Source organism: Pygocentrus nattereri, chromosome 21 (genome assembly GCF_015220715.1).
Source record: "Pygocentrus nattereri isolate fPygNat1 chromosome 21, fPygNat1.pri, whole genome shotgun sequence".
NCBI classification, from domain to species: domain Eukaryota; kingdom Metazoa; phylum Chordata; class Actinopteri; order Characiformes; family Serrasalmidae; genus Pygocentrus; species Pygocentrus nattereri.
This window is the reverse complement of record NC_051231.1, coordinates 23,762,802-23,783,725: the sequence shown is the minus strand read 5'-3', so window position 1 is coordinate 23,783,725 and position 20,924 is coordinate 23,762,802. Positions and strand designations below refer to the sequence as shown.

At 40.3% G+C, this 20,924-nt stretch overlaps 1 protein-coding gene across 4 annotated transcripts in view; it reads left to right on the top strand.

Moving 5' to 3' along the window:
* The window catches only part of srpk1b (SRSF protein kinase 1b), a 62,216-nt gene that overhangs the window by 14,701 nt on the left and 26,591 nt on the right, over positions 1-20,924 (top strand). For 2 of the 4 annotated variants that reach the window (XM_017712829.2, XM_017712802.2), the window contains exon 1: positions 825-1,062. The exons of 1 other annotated variant lie outside the window; for it this stretch is intronic. In XM_017712829.2, coding sequence (XP_017568318.1) covers positions 992-1,062 — 71 coding nt within the window. In that variant the 5' untranslated portion in view covers positions 825-991. Of the gene's footprint in view, positions 1-824; positions 1,063-6,343; positions 6,536-20,924 lie in introns of those variants that run through there. One more of the 4 variants, XM_017712811.2, reaches the window with a different exon arrangement.

Below are 20,924 nucleotides of genomic sequence, written 5' to 3'. Positions count from 1 at the left end.
GCCTATCATTCTAGAGACAACCATTGGTTTACTAAAGAATCCCAGAAGAACCATCTTTTCAATTATGTTTTGTTTAATGACTTGTATGTCTCTTGTTGAAATTATAACAATCTTGGGTTTCAGGAAGGTCAGGTGTTATAAAAGAGAAGCATTTATTGTTTTTTTTTTTTTTTCTCTTATTTCCGAGTTATAAAAATGTTTATGTATCAGCATCTGAAGATACTCAAATTGAAAAATATTGCATATCGGCATTGGCCCACAATTCCCATATTTATGCATCCTGCGTAATAACCGTATGCTGACTTTTACGAGTTAGCATTTAGATAAAGGTATCTAGTTCAAACATTGTCAAAACCCCATGATTGGGAATATGAAGTTTTCATTTTTGACTTATTAATAAATATTTTTACAGTGCAGGCATTTTTGTTTTTGGATGTGTGTCTCATTGCTTCATGTGGTGGATGTTTTTTTAAAACATCTGTTCAATAGTGGCATAAATAGAATGCGACAAAACAAGAATCAAATCTGGAATTGGATCAGGCTTAATATAACAGATACCTGCTCCATTAAAATATGCCTTGATTGGCCCTGTGGGTGATCTTCTTGATCACTGCTGCTATTGCATTGTTGGACTTGGTATTGCCCGATTTCTTTATCAGGAGAGAAAAGTTTGATTAGTGCATTTCTAGTAAGTGTGCCTCTCTGCTGGGCAGAAGAGGTTTCTCTCTCTTCCACCCATCGCCTCCCTCTACTGCCCCAAACCTCTGAGCGGTCTCCTCCTCCTCCCCTCCCCAAGCCTTCATCTCCTCATTTTCTGCATCAGTAGTGCTCAGTAGTGCCGAAGCGGCAAGTGAGCGGGCAGGAAGCCTCGCACGCACACAGACACACAGAAAGAGAGAAACAGAAGAGATAAGGGAGAGGTTGAACCTCAACACCGTCCCCAAGTCTGGCTCTGGCTGCCCCATCCTGTCCTTCTCTTTCATCGCCCACAATGTGGCTCCTGGACTGGATCGTCTCGCTCAACACGGCTGTGGTGAAGCTGGCCAGTGGCCTTAGGTGCAAGTGAGTGGCTCATTTTGTGCGAGTATGTTTGTGTGTTACATTTATGGAGCTGATGATTGTGATGCTGCAGCAATGGGACAGTGCTGCTGACTTATTGATGGGCCGATTTATTTTTAATTAGGTGCCAGACGCTGGCTGCCAAGGTGCTGGCTCAGTATATTCAATCTCAGGTTCTGAGGTATAGGGCTGTGTATGCCCAGCTTGTGAGACTTTCATTGATTGTCTCAGCAACTTGAATTTGCTGACTTGTCGTTAGCTGCATGTCCTGCATAAGTAGTACTTGGGACACTTTTTTTTAATGAGTTTTGTGCACTCACTTTTGATTCTTCCAGTGCAGTATTGGAATCATCAGTAGCTCTTTGCATTGTTTGACTGCGCTTGGCTTTGTTTTTGCCTCTCAGAGGGAGAGAGAGAGGGCTTGTGTTATATAAGTGCCTTCCTCCTCAGCTGCAGTGCTGAGCTGTGGATGACTGCAGATAGCTCAGTGCTGGCTCTAACACAACAAACGAGGCCATAGGGAGTTGCTTCAGAAGTGCACACTCTGCAGTTGCTCCGCTGCCCCATTTCAGAATAAGTTGGGTGAAGCTACTAGATCATACACGCGCATTTAAATATTTTTGGAAATGCATCTTTCTCCCCTTTTGTTGTCAGAAATATCACTGTCCAGCAAAGCATTTCTGAAAGTGTCTCAGTGCAAATGAAGGCATACAATGCTTACATGAGCATGCCAGCACAGGATAATGCCTCCATAAAACTGGATGTTGAGAACATGTACTTGTGTACTGTGCAAATATTGAGCGCAAACTTGGACAGGGTGTGGCACCATGTAGCAAATGCAACCAATGTCTGTGTCTGAAAGTATTAAGATAAAGAGCCACAAAAACAAGGAGGGCTCTTTTTTAAAATGCATCTTTCAGAGTACAAATGCGGTCACTAAGGTTGGACCCACAAGGGGATAGCACCTTTACTTAGAGAATACAATTGCTAGTGCCAAGCTACTGATAAGCCTGGATCTTCTGGGTTTAAATGGACCAAATACAGAATGGACAGTCATCTCTTCAAACCTCCTTCATATCTGCATTCAACAAATTTCTGACATTCAGTCAGTTGTGACTTTTTGCCCATATCTTTTCTTTAAATCTCTGGGTTCAATATCAGATATGTAGGTTTGAACACTAACCAAACCACAAAGTTTGAGTGTGTCATTTTCTGCTTGGGTCTGGCACAAAGGAGCTGAACCACAATTATAAACACATCTTCAGTGATGAGAATTCATCTGTGGGAGATGTTTTTTGATTAGCAAGAATTATTCCAGAACCGGAGCTTGAAATTGAGTTTTTAATGTACCATGGCCGTTTTAAAATTAAAATGACTGAATATCTGAACACTTTTTGATGTTTCAGTAATGATCGACATTCTGTTCAGGATCAGCATGAAAAGTCTACTTGCTTTGCCAGTAGTTAGAGTTCTCTTGTTTATTGTTGATACCATTGTCACACCCTGGCTGGCAGCCTCTGTGGTGACATGGCCAGGTTGTGTACTTTCTCTTGCATGTTGTGAAGACTCATAGGCAGCAAAAAGGCAGAAGATGGAAAACTCAATCATGTTTAAAAATGTGACCTGATTAAAATCTTAGAGATGATTAAGATTATATTAATACTTTGTCTAGAGGCAGTACTTTCATACCTACCTTGGTGTGGAGGGGGGGTCGTTTTTGGCTCTTAATGAGGTAAACCTGGAAGCAACAAAGCACCGCCATTCTGATTAATCAATAAAATGTTTGGTGCACTTTGGCCAACTCACCAAAACTAATCACCAAAAAGTGATTAGTTAATGATTGCAAGTTATTCATTTCAGCATAAGAAAAAAATAGAGAAAACATACATTTTAACTACAGTTATACAAAGTTATACCTCAGCAACTAAATAAAATACCAGATATTTCAGTATTCATCTGAAGGATGTTTGTCCATGTTTTCTTCTAAGCACCTTCAAAGTTCAGTCTTAGAAGTTGGTTGTATTTTCTGCTTCTCAGGAACCAAATAATCCAAATTACACATTTAGTGAACTATCAGTTCATAAAACCTTACTCAGATGTCCAATTTTGGTGTTGTAGTGCAAATATTCTGTAAATATACACTCAATCTGTGTTAACACTTTCACAACTACACACCCTTTCATACCCACAATGTTGTTGTAATACTAATGTGTACTAATGTATGCTAATATGTAATGATTATTGTACTCCTATGAAGGAAAAGGTGCGTATCACATGCAGTGTGCACTTTATACACACACGCACGCGCACACACACAACGTTGCGTTCCTATCATGTCCACGGATTAGCAGAAACTGATAACTCCTCTCTCTTGCCCTCTCTTTCTCCCTTTTATGCTGTTTTCAGTGGCACAGATTGCATGACAACGCAGACACTATATTTACTACACACAGGCCTGTACTGCAGGGTGCTGAGACAGCATTCATAAGTGCGTTCATTTCCACAGTGCCAACCCCAAACCCCCCTGTCAGACAGAGGGGTGGGTCTTTTTTTTTTTGTTTTTTTTTCTCTAAAAACTCATCCTGCCACAAAATGAAAGTAAAGGTCTGTGGCAGTGCAGGGCAAATTGTTCAGATTGGAGTTCAAAGGTAGAGCGATGTGATGTGTAGTTTAGGATATGCTGTCGGGTTGGATTTCAGTACTCAGATCTCTCTAAACTTTAATTTTTTTGTACAGTTCACCGAGGCCTGTGCTTGCTAACGGTTAACAATGTTACCGTGGCAACAGCTGACAGTTTGATGTTTATTTCATGTAAACAATATCACAGAGCTAGTATTCCTACAATGGAATGATGTGCTGGTTGAAAATGCTGATTGTCCTCATCTCGCTACATCCCTTTATCTCTTTTTCTGTATAGTATGTAAAGAGAGAATAAAAGCACTTGCTCTCCACGCTGTTTTTGTTATTGCCCTCTTTGATTCTCAGGCAAGCGTCCGCTAACTGATGATCTCTTCACAGATGTGCTCCAACACACGTGAGGGTTATTCTTGGAGTGCAGCTCCAGCAGAAGTGGGTGTAGGGAGCACTAGGGGCCAGATTTCATGCTTTCTTCACAGTACTGAATCCCATTGAGCACTTAAGTGGGAAGATCATAGTGCCTTATGCTTTACATGTAGAGCTGCGTAGTTGATGCTGTACGTTTTGAGCGTCAGCCTTCATGACCAACAGAGAAGCAGACAGGTTACATTCCATTGTTAGTGTTCTTTGATGGTATATCTTAAAGGAAAAGTGAAATAGTTCGGTTTCCCCCAAAGCAAAATATGTTTGGTGTCTGATTGCCTCTTTAATTCTGCACTAGAGCTGAGAAGCTAATCAAGTTAAAAGTAATTGAGGCTTATTATAGTCAATTAGCATTGTGGAAACTGAGTCTGTCATCATACACTTGCCCCAAACCATATCGAGTTGTTAAGACTCACAGACTTATTTATTGGTCTCTGACACTGTGATATACTGTTATCAGTATAAATGGACCAAAGTACAGACAAATTTGACGCTTACTGATGGGTCTAATTTATTACTGTTTTTGACTATGCTTCATACATAATAGTATTAAGAATGCATGATATGGGAGTTATGGGCCAATGGCAATTAAATGTAGAAAGAGGACATGGTTGTTGTACACAAACAGTTGTGAGGGCAACAGTGAGCGAACACACAGTAGTTCCTATATTGGCAAGAAAGTTATTTATTTATTTATTTATTTATTTATTTAAATAATCGCTACGAAGATCAATTTAGCTCTTTGTTGGCTGCGAGATTTTTTCAGTCTGAAGGACATTTTCATTCTCTCCTATGGAATTGGCTCGTGGTTGGCTGAGCGGAAGTTACTTGATCCAAAGGAGATTTTTACTCTCTGCTAATACAGAGTTTAGTTTGTTGTCAGTTGAAAGAAAGTTTCCCCAAGGTCATGTTTTCTGAGGGAAAAATGGTTGGTTGAAGATTATCAAGCGTTACAGAGGTTAGCTCATTGCCAGCTGAGAAAAAGTTGCTCAGTCTGAAGGAGGTTTTCAAGCGCTGCTATGAAGTTAGCTCGTTGTTGGCCGAGATCAAGTTTCTCATCATGAAGGACATTTGCACTCACCGCTATGGGTTTTGCATTACTGATGCTGATATGATGCTTATATGATTCAGATACCATAGTAAATTATTAAACAGTTAGTGTTTTCCCTACAACAAAATAGGCAGGGTGACTTTAGCAGAATTTCATGAAGTCATTAAAAAGAGTTTGTCTGCAGACTGAAATATTGGTTTAAAGTGTTTCTATTCAAATGTGGTGGTCTACCCCTGAATACAGTATGATGAGACTTTTTTAAAATTGTTTTATTGACTATAAAAGACTATATTTTACTGTTTTATTGACATGAGGAAATTTGATTTTCTTAAGCGCTGCTGTTAGTCGGATTAAACTGTCTTTTGTTCTTGGGTTAAATTTAGTCCAGTGTGGATGTTTGGCAAAGAGACCACGCTCTCCTTCCGTAAGCCGAGCATTTGCTCAGTGCTTATGTTTTCTAACTGCTGAATCCCTTCATCAGCTTCTGCTGACTCTCGTGGGGGGGGGGGGGGGGTTCTCAGGAGATATTCGTGTGGAAGTTGAGTAACTGTCTTGTGCTGGCTGCCTCTGTCCAATGGGGGGCCTCAGTGATCACAACCTATCAGCACTAAGAGGCTGTGAAGAGGCTCGTTGGAAGAAGATTAGGTTGGGGGGGAAGGGGACACAGATCTGATGAGTGAGTGTGTCTGATTCCTTTTTTTCCCCAGCAAACCAGAACGCAGTATCTGCTGCCCCTGCCTGCAGGTGTGTGTGTGTGTGTGAGAGAGAGAGATGGAGAGGGAGTGTGAAAGTTGATGGGAAGGAAGAGAGAAAAAGGGAAAGAAAAGATGCATGAAGAAGGAGAAAACTAGAAGAGGGAGATGGAGAGGTCCAGCAGAGTGAGCCTGTGTTGTTATGAAGGAGGATTTGAGGAGGCGTTTTTTTTTTTTTTTTTTTTTTCTTTACCTGCAATGCAGTGCTAGTCGGTTATAACCAATCAGAATACAGGGCTGGGAGGGAAGGGGGCGGGCTGTTGGTGCTGACGGCAGCAGACGGAGGGGGGCTGAGGGATGGTGTGACAAATGGGGGGGAGAGAGAGAGAGAATGTGGTTTGAGAGAGAGAGGGTGAGAGACATTGTGTTTGCATTAGAGAGAGAGAGGGAGGGAATGTGCCTATGAGAGAGTTAATGTTTGAGAGAGGGAGAACGTGTATGAGGGACACGGAGAGATTTTGAGTGAGTGTGTGTGTGTGTCTTCAACACTGCATGTATGTGTGCAGTTGAAGGTTGAGCAGCCGTGCTGCTGCCGCTGGTTCATGGCTCTGGCTCTCACCTGTGAGCCCCAGCCACCTCTGCCGTCTCTCATGGGCATCCGTGCGTCCTGCAGGTGAGCAAATGCCTCCGCAGCTCCTTGGCTCAGTTTGTGTACATGTGTGTGTCCATCACTCAATCAAAGCAATGTTTTGGTGAGTTGCACACTCGTGGTTTGGTAGTGAGGACCCTGAGTCTGGGTTATTGCTTTCTTGGGCTGTTTCTTATGCAGTCTAGCAGCTGTTACTGACAAAAGGGGTCTTTATTCACTCCACTGTGCTGAATGTTCTTCAGGGAGCAGAAGACGTGAGGTTGGGTTTGGAAACGTGCAGGGAATAAGACCCCCTATAATAGAGGGGTGCCGAGGGGGAAAGTGGAGGGGGTTAAGGCAGAGTTTTGGTTCATTTTGCGTGAAAAGTGTTTCATATTTGCAACAACATGATTCAGTTTCTGCTCAAAAAATAGCACTAACATGACTAATTTTGCACTGGAAAAAGTTTTGATACATATTGTATTGAAAAGATTAATTTCGTCAGAAAACATTTGTCTGATTCATTTTGCACTGAAGAAATTTTCTTTAATTTTGTACCATCATTCATTTGGTATTAATGCAGCTTTGCTTGATTCATTTTGTATCAACAATTTTGTTTTGCACCAAAACAACTTTGTTTGATTAATTGTGTACTGACATTATTTTGCACTGAAATTGGTTAGTTCCATCCTGTCCAGCATTAAAGCTAATTTAGTGGGGGGTTTTTTTGTCTTCACTAAAGACAACACATGTAGCTCAATCTTTGAAACTTTATTAACGATTGAGTGGCGAATATGATAGCCAGTGAGCGGTAGCTGGAGCAGAAGGGTAAAGGGATGTTCAGTTGAAGGCGTATGGATGGGAGCTCCCACAGCAGCAGGTGCGCTGGCACCCCTCCTGTGCTTTTCCACCTTTTGCTCCATTAGAAAGAGTGAGCTGCTGAGCTTGGCTCACTCTCTCTCTCTGTCTTGCCTTTTCCATCCTGTAACTGTGCACTCCTGGGGTGCTGGTTTGATTTCAGGGTGCATTCACTCTTTCCCTGGACGACTGCCATGGAATCGAAAGGTTGTCATCCAAGCGCTGGTGTTAAATGTGGCTCAGTTTTCCCTTGTAGATCTCTTTAGGCAGATCTCTTCAGTGCTGCATTGCAGTAAGGCACTGAGGATAGAGACTGGGACGCTTGTTGTATTTAAATTTTTTTAGTGCAATTAAATTTTTAATATATGCATGTGCATAGTGTGAAGAAAATACCATCTTAATGTGCATTTGTTTGTGTTTATATGGTGACCGTTGACAGGCATGCTGTTCTTTGTGCCTGTGTATGTTTGGCAGGGGGTGGGGGTTGGGGGGTGATTATGGCGAAGTTTAGAAAAAGCGGTGCTTTTAACCACTTGTGTACCAGATGTTCCTTCCGCCCCCTCAGTTTGTGCTGTACTCTGACTGTGTGATGAATGGATGGAAACGCATTGTAACTGCCACCTTTGAGCATGAGTGACGTGAGTGACAACCAGCCAGTGCCAGTTGCTATGGTTTGATCATTTTAATACAATTCTCCCACGTAGAGAGCCTCCTGAAACAAATACTGTAAGAAACTTTCACCCTTCATCCCCTGGTAGGAAAGATTATGAGAAGTCAATTTGCACTTGCGACTGAGGGGGAAAATGGATCCTTCTTTCATTTTTGTTTGCACATGGTTTATTTTTGCCTCACAAAGAGAATTGGACAGAGTGTGCAGAGTTGTCTTTTGTTGGGTTGCTATGAGAACCATGATGGTTATATGCAGACAGTGATGCTGGATATATTACTGCTATTAATTAAAGTGCATATTTGTGTTTTTTTTTTTGTGTTTTGTTTTTTTTTGGTTTGTTTTTTTAATAGAATTTATTGAATTAACAAATGCTTTTTTAAAAAAGCATTTAAAAAGCAAAATTTAAAAGTTTTAATGGTAGTGAAAATGAAAACTGAATAAAATTGCAAAGTTTAATTGTTAATTTTTTTATTTTTATTTTTTTTTAGTCTCTACATTCTCTTTGTAAAACGGCTTGTAGCGAGACCGTTTTGTCCTGCCCATGTACATCACAGCTTGGTTTGTTTCAGTGTGCTAAAAGACAGATGAGGAGCAGGGACCAAAACCATTAAATGTACTGTACTTACAGCTGTACAGAAGTAACTTTCTGATGGATCAAAATCTGCTGTTCTCTACTGCAGCGCTACTTGTTGTCTTTGTAAAGAGGTCCTCACCCCTCCCATTTCACCCCTCACTGCTTGCTAGCAGCTTAACGCATGAGAGCCAACGCAGAGAGCCAGTAGTGCCAACAAACTTAGTTAACCTGATAACAGAATTACATAGAAGGATACTTTGTTTATCTAATCAAATAAGTTATCAACTCTGTTTCCATTATGCTGGTGGATAGACCACTAGAGGGGCCTGCAGAAAGAGGTTCATGTATTGTTATAACAACTTGCATGGGACACTAGGCCTGTGCGATATTGATTGACATCCATCCATCAGTCGTCAGTTAAGTGTTGAACTGATATTAAAAACCTAATGCAAAAAAGCAAAATGAAGTGGTGCAGTTGAGTGTCATTAGGTTTTAACATCAGGGGCATTATGCAACAGCATGTTTGTGTTGAATTATGAATAACGCATCTTGAAAACTTTTTTTAATAAAGTGTAATTATAATAATAGTAATAATAATGGTAATATTAGTGCAGTTATGCTGAAGCTGTTATGAGGGCACCCTGAGTTAAATGGCAGTAAAAATAATGGACTCCATGTCACAGGGTATGGTGTAAGGTCATGTAGGGATAATCAACCTATGTGGTACTATTAATACTTTTCATTCATTTCATTCAAGTTGATGATACTGGGCTGCCTAGAATTAAATTCAGCCCAGATTCTTTTTTTCACACTGGTAGTCAAGTTGTCTCCCTCCACTTATGGCCCCCCTCTTATTGTCACAGTGTTAAAAATTCACTGCTGCGGTGAGCCTCATCTTTCACTTAATTCAAGACTGCTTATCTAAACCATTTTTAATGGTTTTGACACCACCACCAAGGTCGGTACACCCTCACTGTGTCCTGAAACCAGACTGTAAATCGAGCGCAGTGGGTTTCTGGTCCTGCTCCTCTTGCTTCACCGTGTCTGTCCTGGTTTCTGCATATACCAGCTCAGCTACACTGAACTGTCTACCACAGACTCCCACGACTTCCCCGCTTCAATTCCAAACGCCTCCACGCTCAGCTTTCACGGCTAGACAGAGCAACGACTCAAAACTGAGCTTGACAACAAGCTGCCAGTTATTCCTGAAGTATCACTGGCATTACTAAGCAACTGGGTTATGCTGCATTGCTCTGACCATCCATCTGTCTCCAGCAGTGATTCATCTTCTTTAGGGAGGTGCTTTGCTGCTGATTAGCACTACTAAGAGACATTCTGAGGTGGCTTTCTGTCAAAATTTGTAATTAGCAGCATGGCACAAAACTCATTTTTAAATCCATTTACCGAAATACTGCATTTAATCACTGAAAGGGAGTTTAGAGCATCTAATATATATCAGCAAATGACTGTAATAAAGCAGTAAATCATAGTGATTTTTACAATGCAAGTTATGTCAGTATTTTTCCCTGTACTATATTTCTGCATAACCAGCATCTACCCCCATGGTTCCCTGTTTCAACTGAAAAACATTCAACTGTTTGTTGACATTCATCTCATACTGTAGAACTGAAGTGCATATTTGCACTTCTAGCGCATTCCAGTGTTAAAAATATATATGATAAACAGGTCTTTGGGATTTTTAAAAAGGGCTAAATGATAATGTATTCAAAAGTAGCAAACTATATGTAGCATTTCAAAGAAATGAAATACTTCAATGAAGAATCTATGAAGTAGGAATGTGCAAGTTTTCACAGAATCAACATTTGATTTTTGCCAGCAAAAGAACATGGAATAGAATTTATTCATTCATCATGTCATTTCATGCATGAGGACATGCATAACATGTATCACCCACTTTGCTCTCATAGATCTCCACCCATCACATGATGCTACTAAGCTGGGGGGGGTGGCTGGGGATTTGATTGACCACTGATTTCCACAAAACTTGGCAAATGAGAGGAAATGGAGTATTAATGACACTGTTTTTAGATACACTGTTTAAAACATTTTGTTAAAAAATAATGTATTAAAATTATAATAATCCTTACTGAGAAGCCTTTAACTATATTAAATTCTGTATGGCATGCAAAAAGACAAAAAGAACATGGACTATATGGTTAAAGTATGTGGACACCCCTCCCGTTATTTCGTTCAGGTGTTTCAGCAACATTGTGTTATGTGAATGTGGTATGTGAAATCAAGCACACAGCCATGCAGTCTCTGTAGACAAACAATGACAATAAAATAGGTCATACTAAAAAGGTTGTTGGCTTAACATTGCATTGTCATAGAATGCCACCTTTGCCATAAGTCAGTCTGTGAACGTTCTGCTGTGCTAGATCTGCCTTGGTCAAGTCAAAGTGCTGTTATTGTGAAATGGAAGCATCTAGAAGTAACAGAAGCTCAGCCATGAAGTGGTAGACCACGGTCACTAGCATGTAAAAATCACCTGTCCCCTGTTATAACACACATTTCCAAACTGCCTCTGGAAGCAGCATCAGTGCAAAAGCTGTGATTCGGGAGCTTCATTAAGTGGTTTTACACGGTGGTGCAGCTGCACAGAAGCCTTAGATGTGCAATGCCTAGCATCAGCTGGAGTGGCGTAAAGCACTTCATCGCTGCACTGTGGAGCAGTGGACACATCACACTATAGTCATGCTTTGCTTTCGTCATGCTTCACTCTCTGGCAGTCTGATGGATGAATCCGAGTTTGGCAGATGCTAAGAGAACACTATCAGTAAAGTTTGGTGCGGGCAAGATAAAGGTTTGGGCATGGCTGCTTAGATCCAGTGATGGGTAATGTTATTGCTTCAACATACAGAGATGTGATAGACAACTGAATGCTTCCAACTTTTTTGGAAGTTTGACTGAGGCCCTCTGCTGTTCCAGCATGACTGTGCCCCTGAGCACAAATCAAACTCCATAAAGACAAAGTTTGGGTGAATTTGGTGTGGAGGAACACCTGTCCTGCACAAAGCCCTGACCTCAACCCCACTGAACACCTTTGGGAAGAATTGGCAACTACATATTAATGCTCGTGGTTTTTGAATGGGATGTCCAACAAGCTCATATAGGTGTGATAGTCAGTTGTCTATGTACATTTGTCAAAATAGTACATAGATTGGTGGGTTCATTACACTATTCTCTTCTATAGAAGAGACTAGTAGGAGTATTTAAAATATGAATAGTCATGCAAATTGGTGACTAATCATTGCCTAATTGCTAAGTTTTTTTTGATGTATCACTTAATTATAGCAGCTCTAATTTAGGGTGTATACTCATGAATGTATTTTGTGTTATTCATACTGAATGTATGTCTGTGTAGCTGAATTTTCTGCATGCTTGTTTGCTTGTGCAATATTCTGTAGTTTCCCTGCTTAGTTTCCAAATGTGTCAAGACAAATTACCTGACGTGCTGGTGAATGAAGCGATTTTGGTTCTTCAGAGTGGTGTTGATTTCTATACAGTGAGTGGGAGTGACTGGCAGGCCAGACTCGCCATAATGAAATGCGAGGAATCTCTGCAGTGCACAGCAGTGTCTGTTGTCCCCGCTATCAACAAAAGAAAATGGGAACACCCACAGTGCCTTCCCAGACACTTGGGTTTCTCATCATGCAGTGGGCAAAGTTTTGGCCTCCTCCTCATTGCAGCACTGTTGTCGTTATAGGACGAAATGCTTTAATCTTGGTGTTGGTGGTGGTTTTGTTGTTTTTTTTTTTTGTTTGTTTTTTTTTCTTTTCATTCACAGCACGTTCCTTCCTTGGATCATTTTGGAGACACAAAGCGTCCATTTTCAGAGCGTATTTTTTCTGTATTTACAGACGTGATTTATCTTGTCAGTGTGAGCTAGATGAAGTTACTGTCTGGGGTGGGCAGATTTGAGCTTTATGGTGGTTGCAGATAAGAGAAAGTGTGCCACTGAAATGTGTTATTTAGGAGACAGTCTCTTTTGCTTTGATGACAGGTGGCAGAACTGTGATTTCAATGGCTTCACTGGTTAGTAGTATGAGGTATTGATTTTGTGTGGATCAGTACATCTGTTTAACTGAGACTAATAATTATTATTTGCTAATTTTTGTTGTTATTCATTTACTTTTTCTCCCACAGTTCACACTTTACAGAGTAATTAAATATGCAGATATAAAACACAGTCCTAACAGATGCATGGACATGTATGTGTTTCTGACAGTTTTTACTTTAAACTGGCAGAGAAACAATGCTGCTGGTCATTTCTGCCGATCAGTGTTTTTAAAATTAATATTGAGTTAGTTGGGACTTGGTGCAGGTGGTTAGCAATATGTGCACATCAGTTACTCATGTTCTTCTCCCTCACATAAAGTGACTGCTTTCCCCCTACTCCCAGTTCTAGCCAAAACTGCCAGCAAGTAGATTAGTAGTTTTTCAAAATTTAACAGTGCTTGTTATGAAGGGTTATTAGAGTTGTTTGAAGCATAGCAAAACTGCTTTCTACTTTTAAAAAAAAATTTTTTTTTTAAGCTACCTGTGCAACAAGTCCAGTCATGAAATTTGCTCGCTACTGAATATTCCAAAGTCAACTGTCAGTGGTGTTACAATAAAATGTAAGCGATTGGGAATGATAGCAACTCAACCACGAACTGGTAGGCCATGTAAAATGACAGAGCGGGGTCAGCGGATGCTGAGGCGCGTAGTGCGTAAAGGTCACCAACTTTCTGCAGAGTCAACCGCTACAGACCTCCAAACTTCATGTGGCCTTCAGATTAGCTCAAGAACAGCGTAGAGAGCTTCATGGTTACCAAGGCCGAGCAGCTGCATCCAAACCTTACATCAACAAGCGCAATGCAAAGCGTCAAATGCAGTGGTGTAAAGCGCCGCCACTGGACTCTAGAGCAGCAGAGATGTGTTCTCTGGAGTGACCAATCATGCTTCTCCGTCTGGCAATCTAATGGACAAGTCTGGGTTTGGCAGTTGCCTGGAGAATGGTACTTGCCTGACAACTGCATTGTGCCAAGTGTGAAGTTTGGTGGAGGGGGGATTATGGTGTGGGTTTGTTTTTCAGGAGTTGGGCTCGGCCCCTTAGTTCCAGTGAAAGGAACTCTTAATGCTTCAGCATAGCAAGAGTTTTGTCCACCCAGCTTTGTGGGGATGGCCAAATGAAGGTCTATAAAGACATGGATGAGCGAGTTTGGTATGAAAGAACTTGACTGGCGTGCACAGTTTTTGACTTTAACCCAATAGAACTCCTTTGGGATGAATTAGAGTGGGGACTGCGAGCCAGGCCTTCTCGTCCAACATCAGTGTCTGATCTCACAAATGCACTTCTGGAAGAATGGTCAAATTACCATAAAAACATTCCTAAACCTTGTGGAAAGCCTTCGCAGAAGATTTGAAGCTGTTGTAGCAGCAGAGGGTATGCCAACATCATATTAAACCCTATTGATTAAGAATGAGGTCACTCAAGTTCATATGTGTGAAGGCAGACGAGCAAATGCTCTTGGCAGTATAGTGTATCTTTAGGTTATGAATATAATGCCAGTGCTTAGTGTTCAAAAATTGGCTATGTAATGTCTGTGATTTATCCCTCATAAGAAGAGAGCCTGAATTCTTAAACATTAGCTGCAAAATGTAATTCAGATCTCTAAAATTACTTGGAAGGCTTGATTTCCATTTTGCACTTTTTACTCAGCTCTGAGACCGTCTGATATCTTGTGGGGAGACTCTTGTTCTTAAAATCAAGAGTAGGGCTGAACTACACCAATTTTTCGCTGTCTGTTGTGTTTATCATCTTTAGTATTGAGCGGTTGGTGGTGTTTCACTGCTACTAGCATAGAGTTGTTTACATTGCCAGGGTGATGCCAGTGTCAGTCATTGTGTTTTGACACCCCCACGCAGTTCTGAGCAAGCAGCAGCTCAGAATTTTTTACTTGTTCTTTGTATATAACTCTTTTGAGCGCTTTTGTTTTATTCAAAACATTTGAAACCATGTCGACAGTTGAAATATTTACAGAATGGTTCGTTGTGACACTACAACAAGTGTAGTACAGAGTATATTACTTATATTGTCCAAACTTCAAATTCCAAATATCTGCCATCATGACTGTTCAAAATAGTGTTACATCTGCATTAGCTTGCTGCTTGTGGACATTAGCATAATGCTAGGAGACAAAAAAAGGAAAAGGCTGCTATGAATACAGATGATTTTTATTCAGTGTTCTACATACTGCATTGAAATAAATTAAGCATGACGAATTATGCTCTTTTTAATGAAACGTCACTGGTCTGTTCTTTAAGTACTGATTTCAGTCATGTTCTCAGAAAATCCTACTGTAATGTAGTCACAGAATTTATTACATTAACGCTAAATATCAGGTTATCCAGCTGAAGTTTATTTGTTTGTTTAAAGCTTTAAATATTGCAATAGAAAGCATAATTAAAATGCTTTTAATTCTAGGTTCTATTTATCAGTTCAAACAGCACCACTGCTTATGAACTTATGTACATCATAAAAAATTTTACATTTGGCTGGAATGATTTCTGTCATTCACCACTACTAAGAAGCAGTGCTGCGAATGTGAAACAGAACCTGAAACATCTATTTAAATGAATAACTTTACCACAATGTTTTCTTTAATTACATCATTTTAAAGGCTTTCTAGTTCATTTTTTACCCAACTTATTTTGGAATCCTTGGCAGACAATGCATGATTTGTTATTGCTCAGGTGATTACTAGAATAATCTATATTGATTATACGCACTAGGAACTAATTCATAATCATGTTCATCTACTTTGTAAGTGTGGATTTCAGAGCATTAATTGGCCTTCAACCACTGTCGCTGTCAGTTTGGGGTACTTTTTGGGGTCTGATGAGTGAATTGATGTCTGAGCTGCATAGCAATTTTTCCCATTCACTGAGGAGCTTCACAAAAATCTTGACACTTTTTCCCAGAAGTGAAGCCTCAGACTGAGAATTCAATTTCAAGTGAAGAGTTTGATTTTTAGATTTATCTTTTATCAATTGACATTATAATGTAAAACTTCTCCTGGTCCCATTTAATGCAGAAATTGTGTGATTCTCTGCTGCGCTTGAGATTTGAACTGGCATCCCTTCACATACAAGCCTGGCGTGCTTGAGTATGAATTCCTCCTCAATTTTTTTATTTCATTTGAAGGTGAGGCGCAGGAGCGGAGTTGCCTCCTTTAGAAATGACCAGGCAGAGAGAACGAGAGATGGAGACGTGAAAGTCTGATATTTTTTTTTTTTTTTTTTCCCCCTCCTTTTCCTTCTTACATAGAAGGCATAAAGCCTACAGATGGTTCTTCAAGAGTTCTTTAGTAAAGACAGTGGTTCTATATAGAACCATAAACATGCAAAGAACCATTTGCATGCTAAAAAATTGTTCGCGTGGTGAATTCATTTTTCAGATTGATGGAGAATGTGTTTTAGATCGTTTTATTTAGAACCTTTTGTTGAAAATTCTTATGTATTGCACCAAAAAGGATTCTTAAGTTGTTGCAAGCTTGACATCGTACATGTTAACTGACCAGGGATGCTCAAACTCTTACGTACAACTGTATATGTTAATAATCTCTGTTCTGATTGGCTGCCCTGTATTGTGCCTTTGTTTCCACTCACTCCACAAACTTTGATGTTTGATGTTAGCTTGCTGTCAGCTGAATAGGCTTGTACAGCATTGTTTGTAAATTTTTATTTTTATTTTTTTTATTTTTTTATTTTTGTGATATTGCAAAAACAGTGAATTCATAACTGGCTTATTTTACATATACGAACATGTGTGGACTGAAGAATGAATGGTACGTTTTGAAACTACGTTACATTTAAAATATTTTATTTTTAAAAAAAGCTTTCCATTATATGGGCCTTTTAAAACTGTAAGAAGACATACTTCAGGATATCTACATCATGGGATTTAGGAAGGCTAATGCATACATTGGTGACTGACTTGAAGAAGACATGTTTGGAATGCAAGAGAGAGAATAATGGCAAGCACAAGAGTGAGTGGTAGAAGTGTAGCTCAGTGGAGTTGGCAGTAATGATGTGGAACAGCTGTAAGATGCCATGCCTGGGCTGGTGTGAGCAGAAGGGCCAGGAGCACCATGCAGGCTTACCTCAGGTAATTAACTCCCACTACACCCCCTCTCATTAAGGTGAGCAGGGCAAAAGTGACATCTTTGTTTTCAGTATCTGCTGTCCATCGTAGCAGTCTTTTGGAAATCCTGATCAACTTGTAACCCAGCCTGCTTATTTGGATGTTGTGTTAATCCTAGTTGAGGGCACTTCTGTGGCTTTTGACCTGCAACCAAAAGCACTAATATGCAGATCAGTGTTTAATATGAGCCAGAAGGATCACACATTGCTATTCCAGCGGAGTAGTTCGGCTTTCTAGCATTTTTTTTTCCCCCCTGATGGTGCCTCAATTACGCAAATCATGCCCGGCATATGAAGCGAGAAATTGGCTCTGGCTGTGAATGACATGAGGCTGAAGCTGAAACATTTTTCAGAAAAGCATGCTAAATATACTCAAAATTAATGTGGTGGTGGTGTTGTTGTTGTAGTATGAAAAACCTGTCAGGCTTGAAGATGCTCCTGCCTGTCAGTGCTCTGTTGACTTGATGTTTGGGGGCTTTTTCTCCCCTGCGTGTCGGCTGCTTCCTCTGTTCTGCTTGTGTGTCGTGTTCTTGGAGAGCTCAGGCCTGCTGTGCTTGACGGCATTTATTATTTATCTTTCACGCTAGGCATTTACCATATTTTATCCAGTGGACATATTTGGTTTGGCTGGCTAGATTGAGTATTCAGTATGTCTTTAAAAATGAGTCTATGGTAGAGGACACAAAGTAGATATTCATTCTGAAAAAAACATATACAGTCAAAATGGCCTGAGTTGTCCAGACCAGTGTTTTTGAATGTGTTTGGAATAACTATAAATATAAATATTTAAATTAAGTAAATAAATATCCCTGTAACTAATGGAAATTGCAAACACAAAGGATGGACATAGTAAATTACTGGGAAAAAATGTTTTTAAATGTGTAGACTTGTGTAATTTTATTTTAAGTGCATCTTTGGCTTTTTACTGAAACAATTAATAACTTAAAGGCCATTTTGCCTGGAAATAATCATGGTAATCATGTGTAATTTCTGACTGTTGCACAGTACTGTACATGTTGTGATGAGCTGCAGTCCCTGCGCAACTTCATATCAAATAATATATTGAAAAAATCTTAGATGAAGAGCTGCAGATGATTCCAAAATGACAGAGAGCTGCGTAGCATTGAGGAGGCTGTTATAATAAAATATCCGGCATGCGTCATAGTGTGCTATAGTGATCAAATTCAAAGGTGTATACTTTGACAGCTATGAGCCTGTTTACACCTTGCATTAACATGTGTTTGGTGTCTGGATAATATCTGTATAAACGTCGGTAAGATTCCATTTTTACCTATTACTAAAGTATGTCCCCAGTTTGGCCAGATGAGATCTGATTGTACTTTCCCTGTGTAAAAACCACACATGCCGTTTGTGGTTACATTTGTTTGCTTTCTTCCCCTGTTAGGATACAAAGTTGTTTATTCTCTCACCTGCTATTCAGTGCTGGGCAGACACATTTCTGGTCATGTAATTTAGTATGGAAAGCTCATACTGTTTAAATTTTTGTTAAATAGGGTCAAGATCAAACTCTAACCACCTCAGAATGTGGTTTTATTAATGCAAAGTATACCTTTTTTGGTGTCTCATTTATACCTTTTGAAATCTATAATGTATAAAATAAAAATCATGAAATTGACAAGTGACTTCAAACTTTTGAGCAGCAGTCCTCATCCAAGAGCGCTCAGAACCATGAATTATGAAAAACATCTTTGGCGGCAGCATGATGCGTGTCCTTGGGAAGTCCAGTCACTGCAGCTTTGCTTCAAACATTCAGGCATACTTATGAGCCTGGATTGAAATACAGAACAGTTTCTTCAACAGTTCATTCTGAAGAAGAGCGTGGAGCTGCATAGCTAATCCAATCACTACAGGCTATTAGCATGAGCTTTTCTCTGGTGCTGTGGGCTGTAAACGCTTATTATAAACCCACTGGTCAAATTGCTAAACGACCCAAATGCCATGGACTACAAGGGGCTAGGGCTGCACAGTATTAATTTGCTACTTTTGCATCACTAATATTATAGAAGGCTGCAATATATGCAAATGAGCCCTGCAATATGCACATTAATCACAGTTGCAAATGAGTTTCTATGGGTGTTCACATAATCTAGCAAATGTCAGTTGTTGTAGTGTCATCACGCATCTTTAACGTATTGGATAGATGTTTAGATTTGCCATGATGACGCATAACACACACACACACACACACACAGTGTGTGACAGAACCAGACCCAGCATAGAACTGGCATTAAACACTTTTCTCTCAGCTTGATACTTCCTAAGCCTCTCACTGTGACTCCCTGCTGAAGCAGTCTGGGAGTTGTACAATGGGCTTGCAAATAACGTTGATGCACTCAATACTTCATAACACCCCAGCCATCCAGTTCTTTTTCTTCTTGGGCTGCCCCTGCTGGTTTGGTTTCATAACGGGATGACCTTCTCTGGAGTTAGACTTCAGGGCAGAAAGAAGGCTTTCTTATCAGTCTCGCCTTCTGAGCTCTTGTTTGTTGAATGTGATTAGTCCTCTTTGAGCAGTTGCAGGATAAGAGGCTCCTCACGTGGTGGAGTGGCAGCTGAGGGTGCCGCAGTGAAAAGAGGTACATGAGATGTACTAGATGATGAATTTACTCCAGCGTGAGGGTAGCAAGCAAGCAAAATTTATTTATATAGCGCTTTTTACAACAGGTGTTGTCACAAAGCAGCTTTACAGAACAATCAGTATTACAGACAGAAGAGAAAAGAAAAGAAAATCTGGGTCTGAGCCCCCATGAGCAAGCCAGCAGCGACAGTAGCAAGGAAAAACTCCCTAAAAGAGGAAGAAACCTTGAGATGAACCAAGACTTAGAAGGGGAACCCATCCTATTAAGGTCGACATGGGATAGCAAACATTATTAGTATGAAGTATTATAGTAAAGTGGGAAAAGAGAACTTTCTGAGGGTGAGGACTGCACAGCGTTGTAAAGCAAGAAGCTCAGTGGTGGTCAAACCGGTCCAGAAGGCTGGTGAGCAGCGGCACCAATCAAGGCAGAAGAGGCAACAGCATCAGATGCACAGGATGGGCAGCTGATCAGCTCGGCAGAGAAAGGAAAAAAAAAACAGTCAGTTCTGTAAAGAGTGGCTGACCACAGATTACAGTAAAACAGAGCAGCAGAGACTCCAGCAGGTCTAGACCTGACAGGGAAGACTAATCACCAAAGGCTTGACTGTACAAGTAAGTTTTTAGCCTGGACTTAGACTGGGGCTGTCTGATTCCCAAACATTAACAGGAAGATTATTCCAGAGCTGGGGGGCTTTGTATGAGAAAGCTCTCCCCCCTGATGTAACTTTTATTAATTCTAGGTACCAGTAGTAAGCCAGCGCCTTGTGATCTAAGTAGGCGTGATGGTTCATAGTAGGAGAGAAGTTCACTCAGGTACTGAGGGGCGAGCCCGTTTAGAGCTTTATAGGTCAGTAATAGAATTTTATAATCAATGCGAAATTTAACTGGTAACCAGTGCAGGGTTGATAAAACTGGGCTAATATGGTCGAACTTTCTGGTTCTTGTGAGGAATGTGGCTGCAGCGTTCTGGACTAGCTGAAGCTTGTTGAGGCTTTTGCTGGGACATCCAGACAGCAGGGCATTACAATAATCTAGCCTTGAAGTAATGAATGCATGAACTAGCTTTTCTGCGTCCTGTAGGGATGATGCATTTCTTAATTTAGCGATATTGCGGAGATGCAGGAAGGCTGTTCTAGTGATATTAGTTATATGTGCATCGAAGGACAGATCAGCGTCTATCACAACACCAAAATTAACAGATAAACTTTGATGCAACTGAGAAAGAAGCAGGACCTCTGTTTTATCTGAGTTAAGTAGCAGAAAATTACTTGACATCCAATCTTTTATGTCTTTTACACAATCCTCAATCGTGCTAAGTTTAATTTTATCATCCGGGTTGCTTGATATATATAAAAAAATTGGGTAGCAAGACGGGGAACAAATAACTGCCTATGTTTTTGCAGTTTTTGATATCCTTAACTATAGATTAGTCCTCATCTTTCTTCTCAATCTTATTACATCTGTCCCATGTTTCATATCTAGACCTCAAATAAGGTACAGCTTTGTTGTTATGACCTACTTGCGC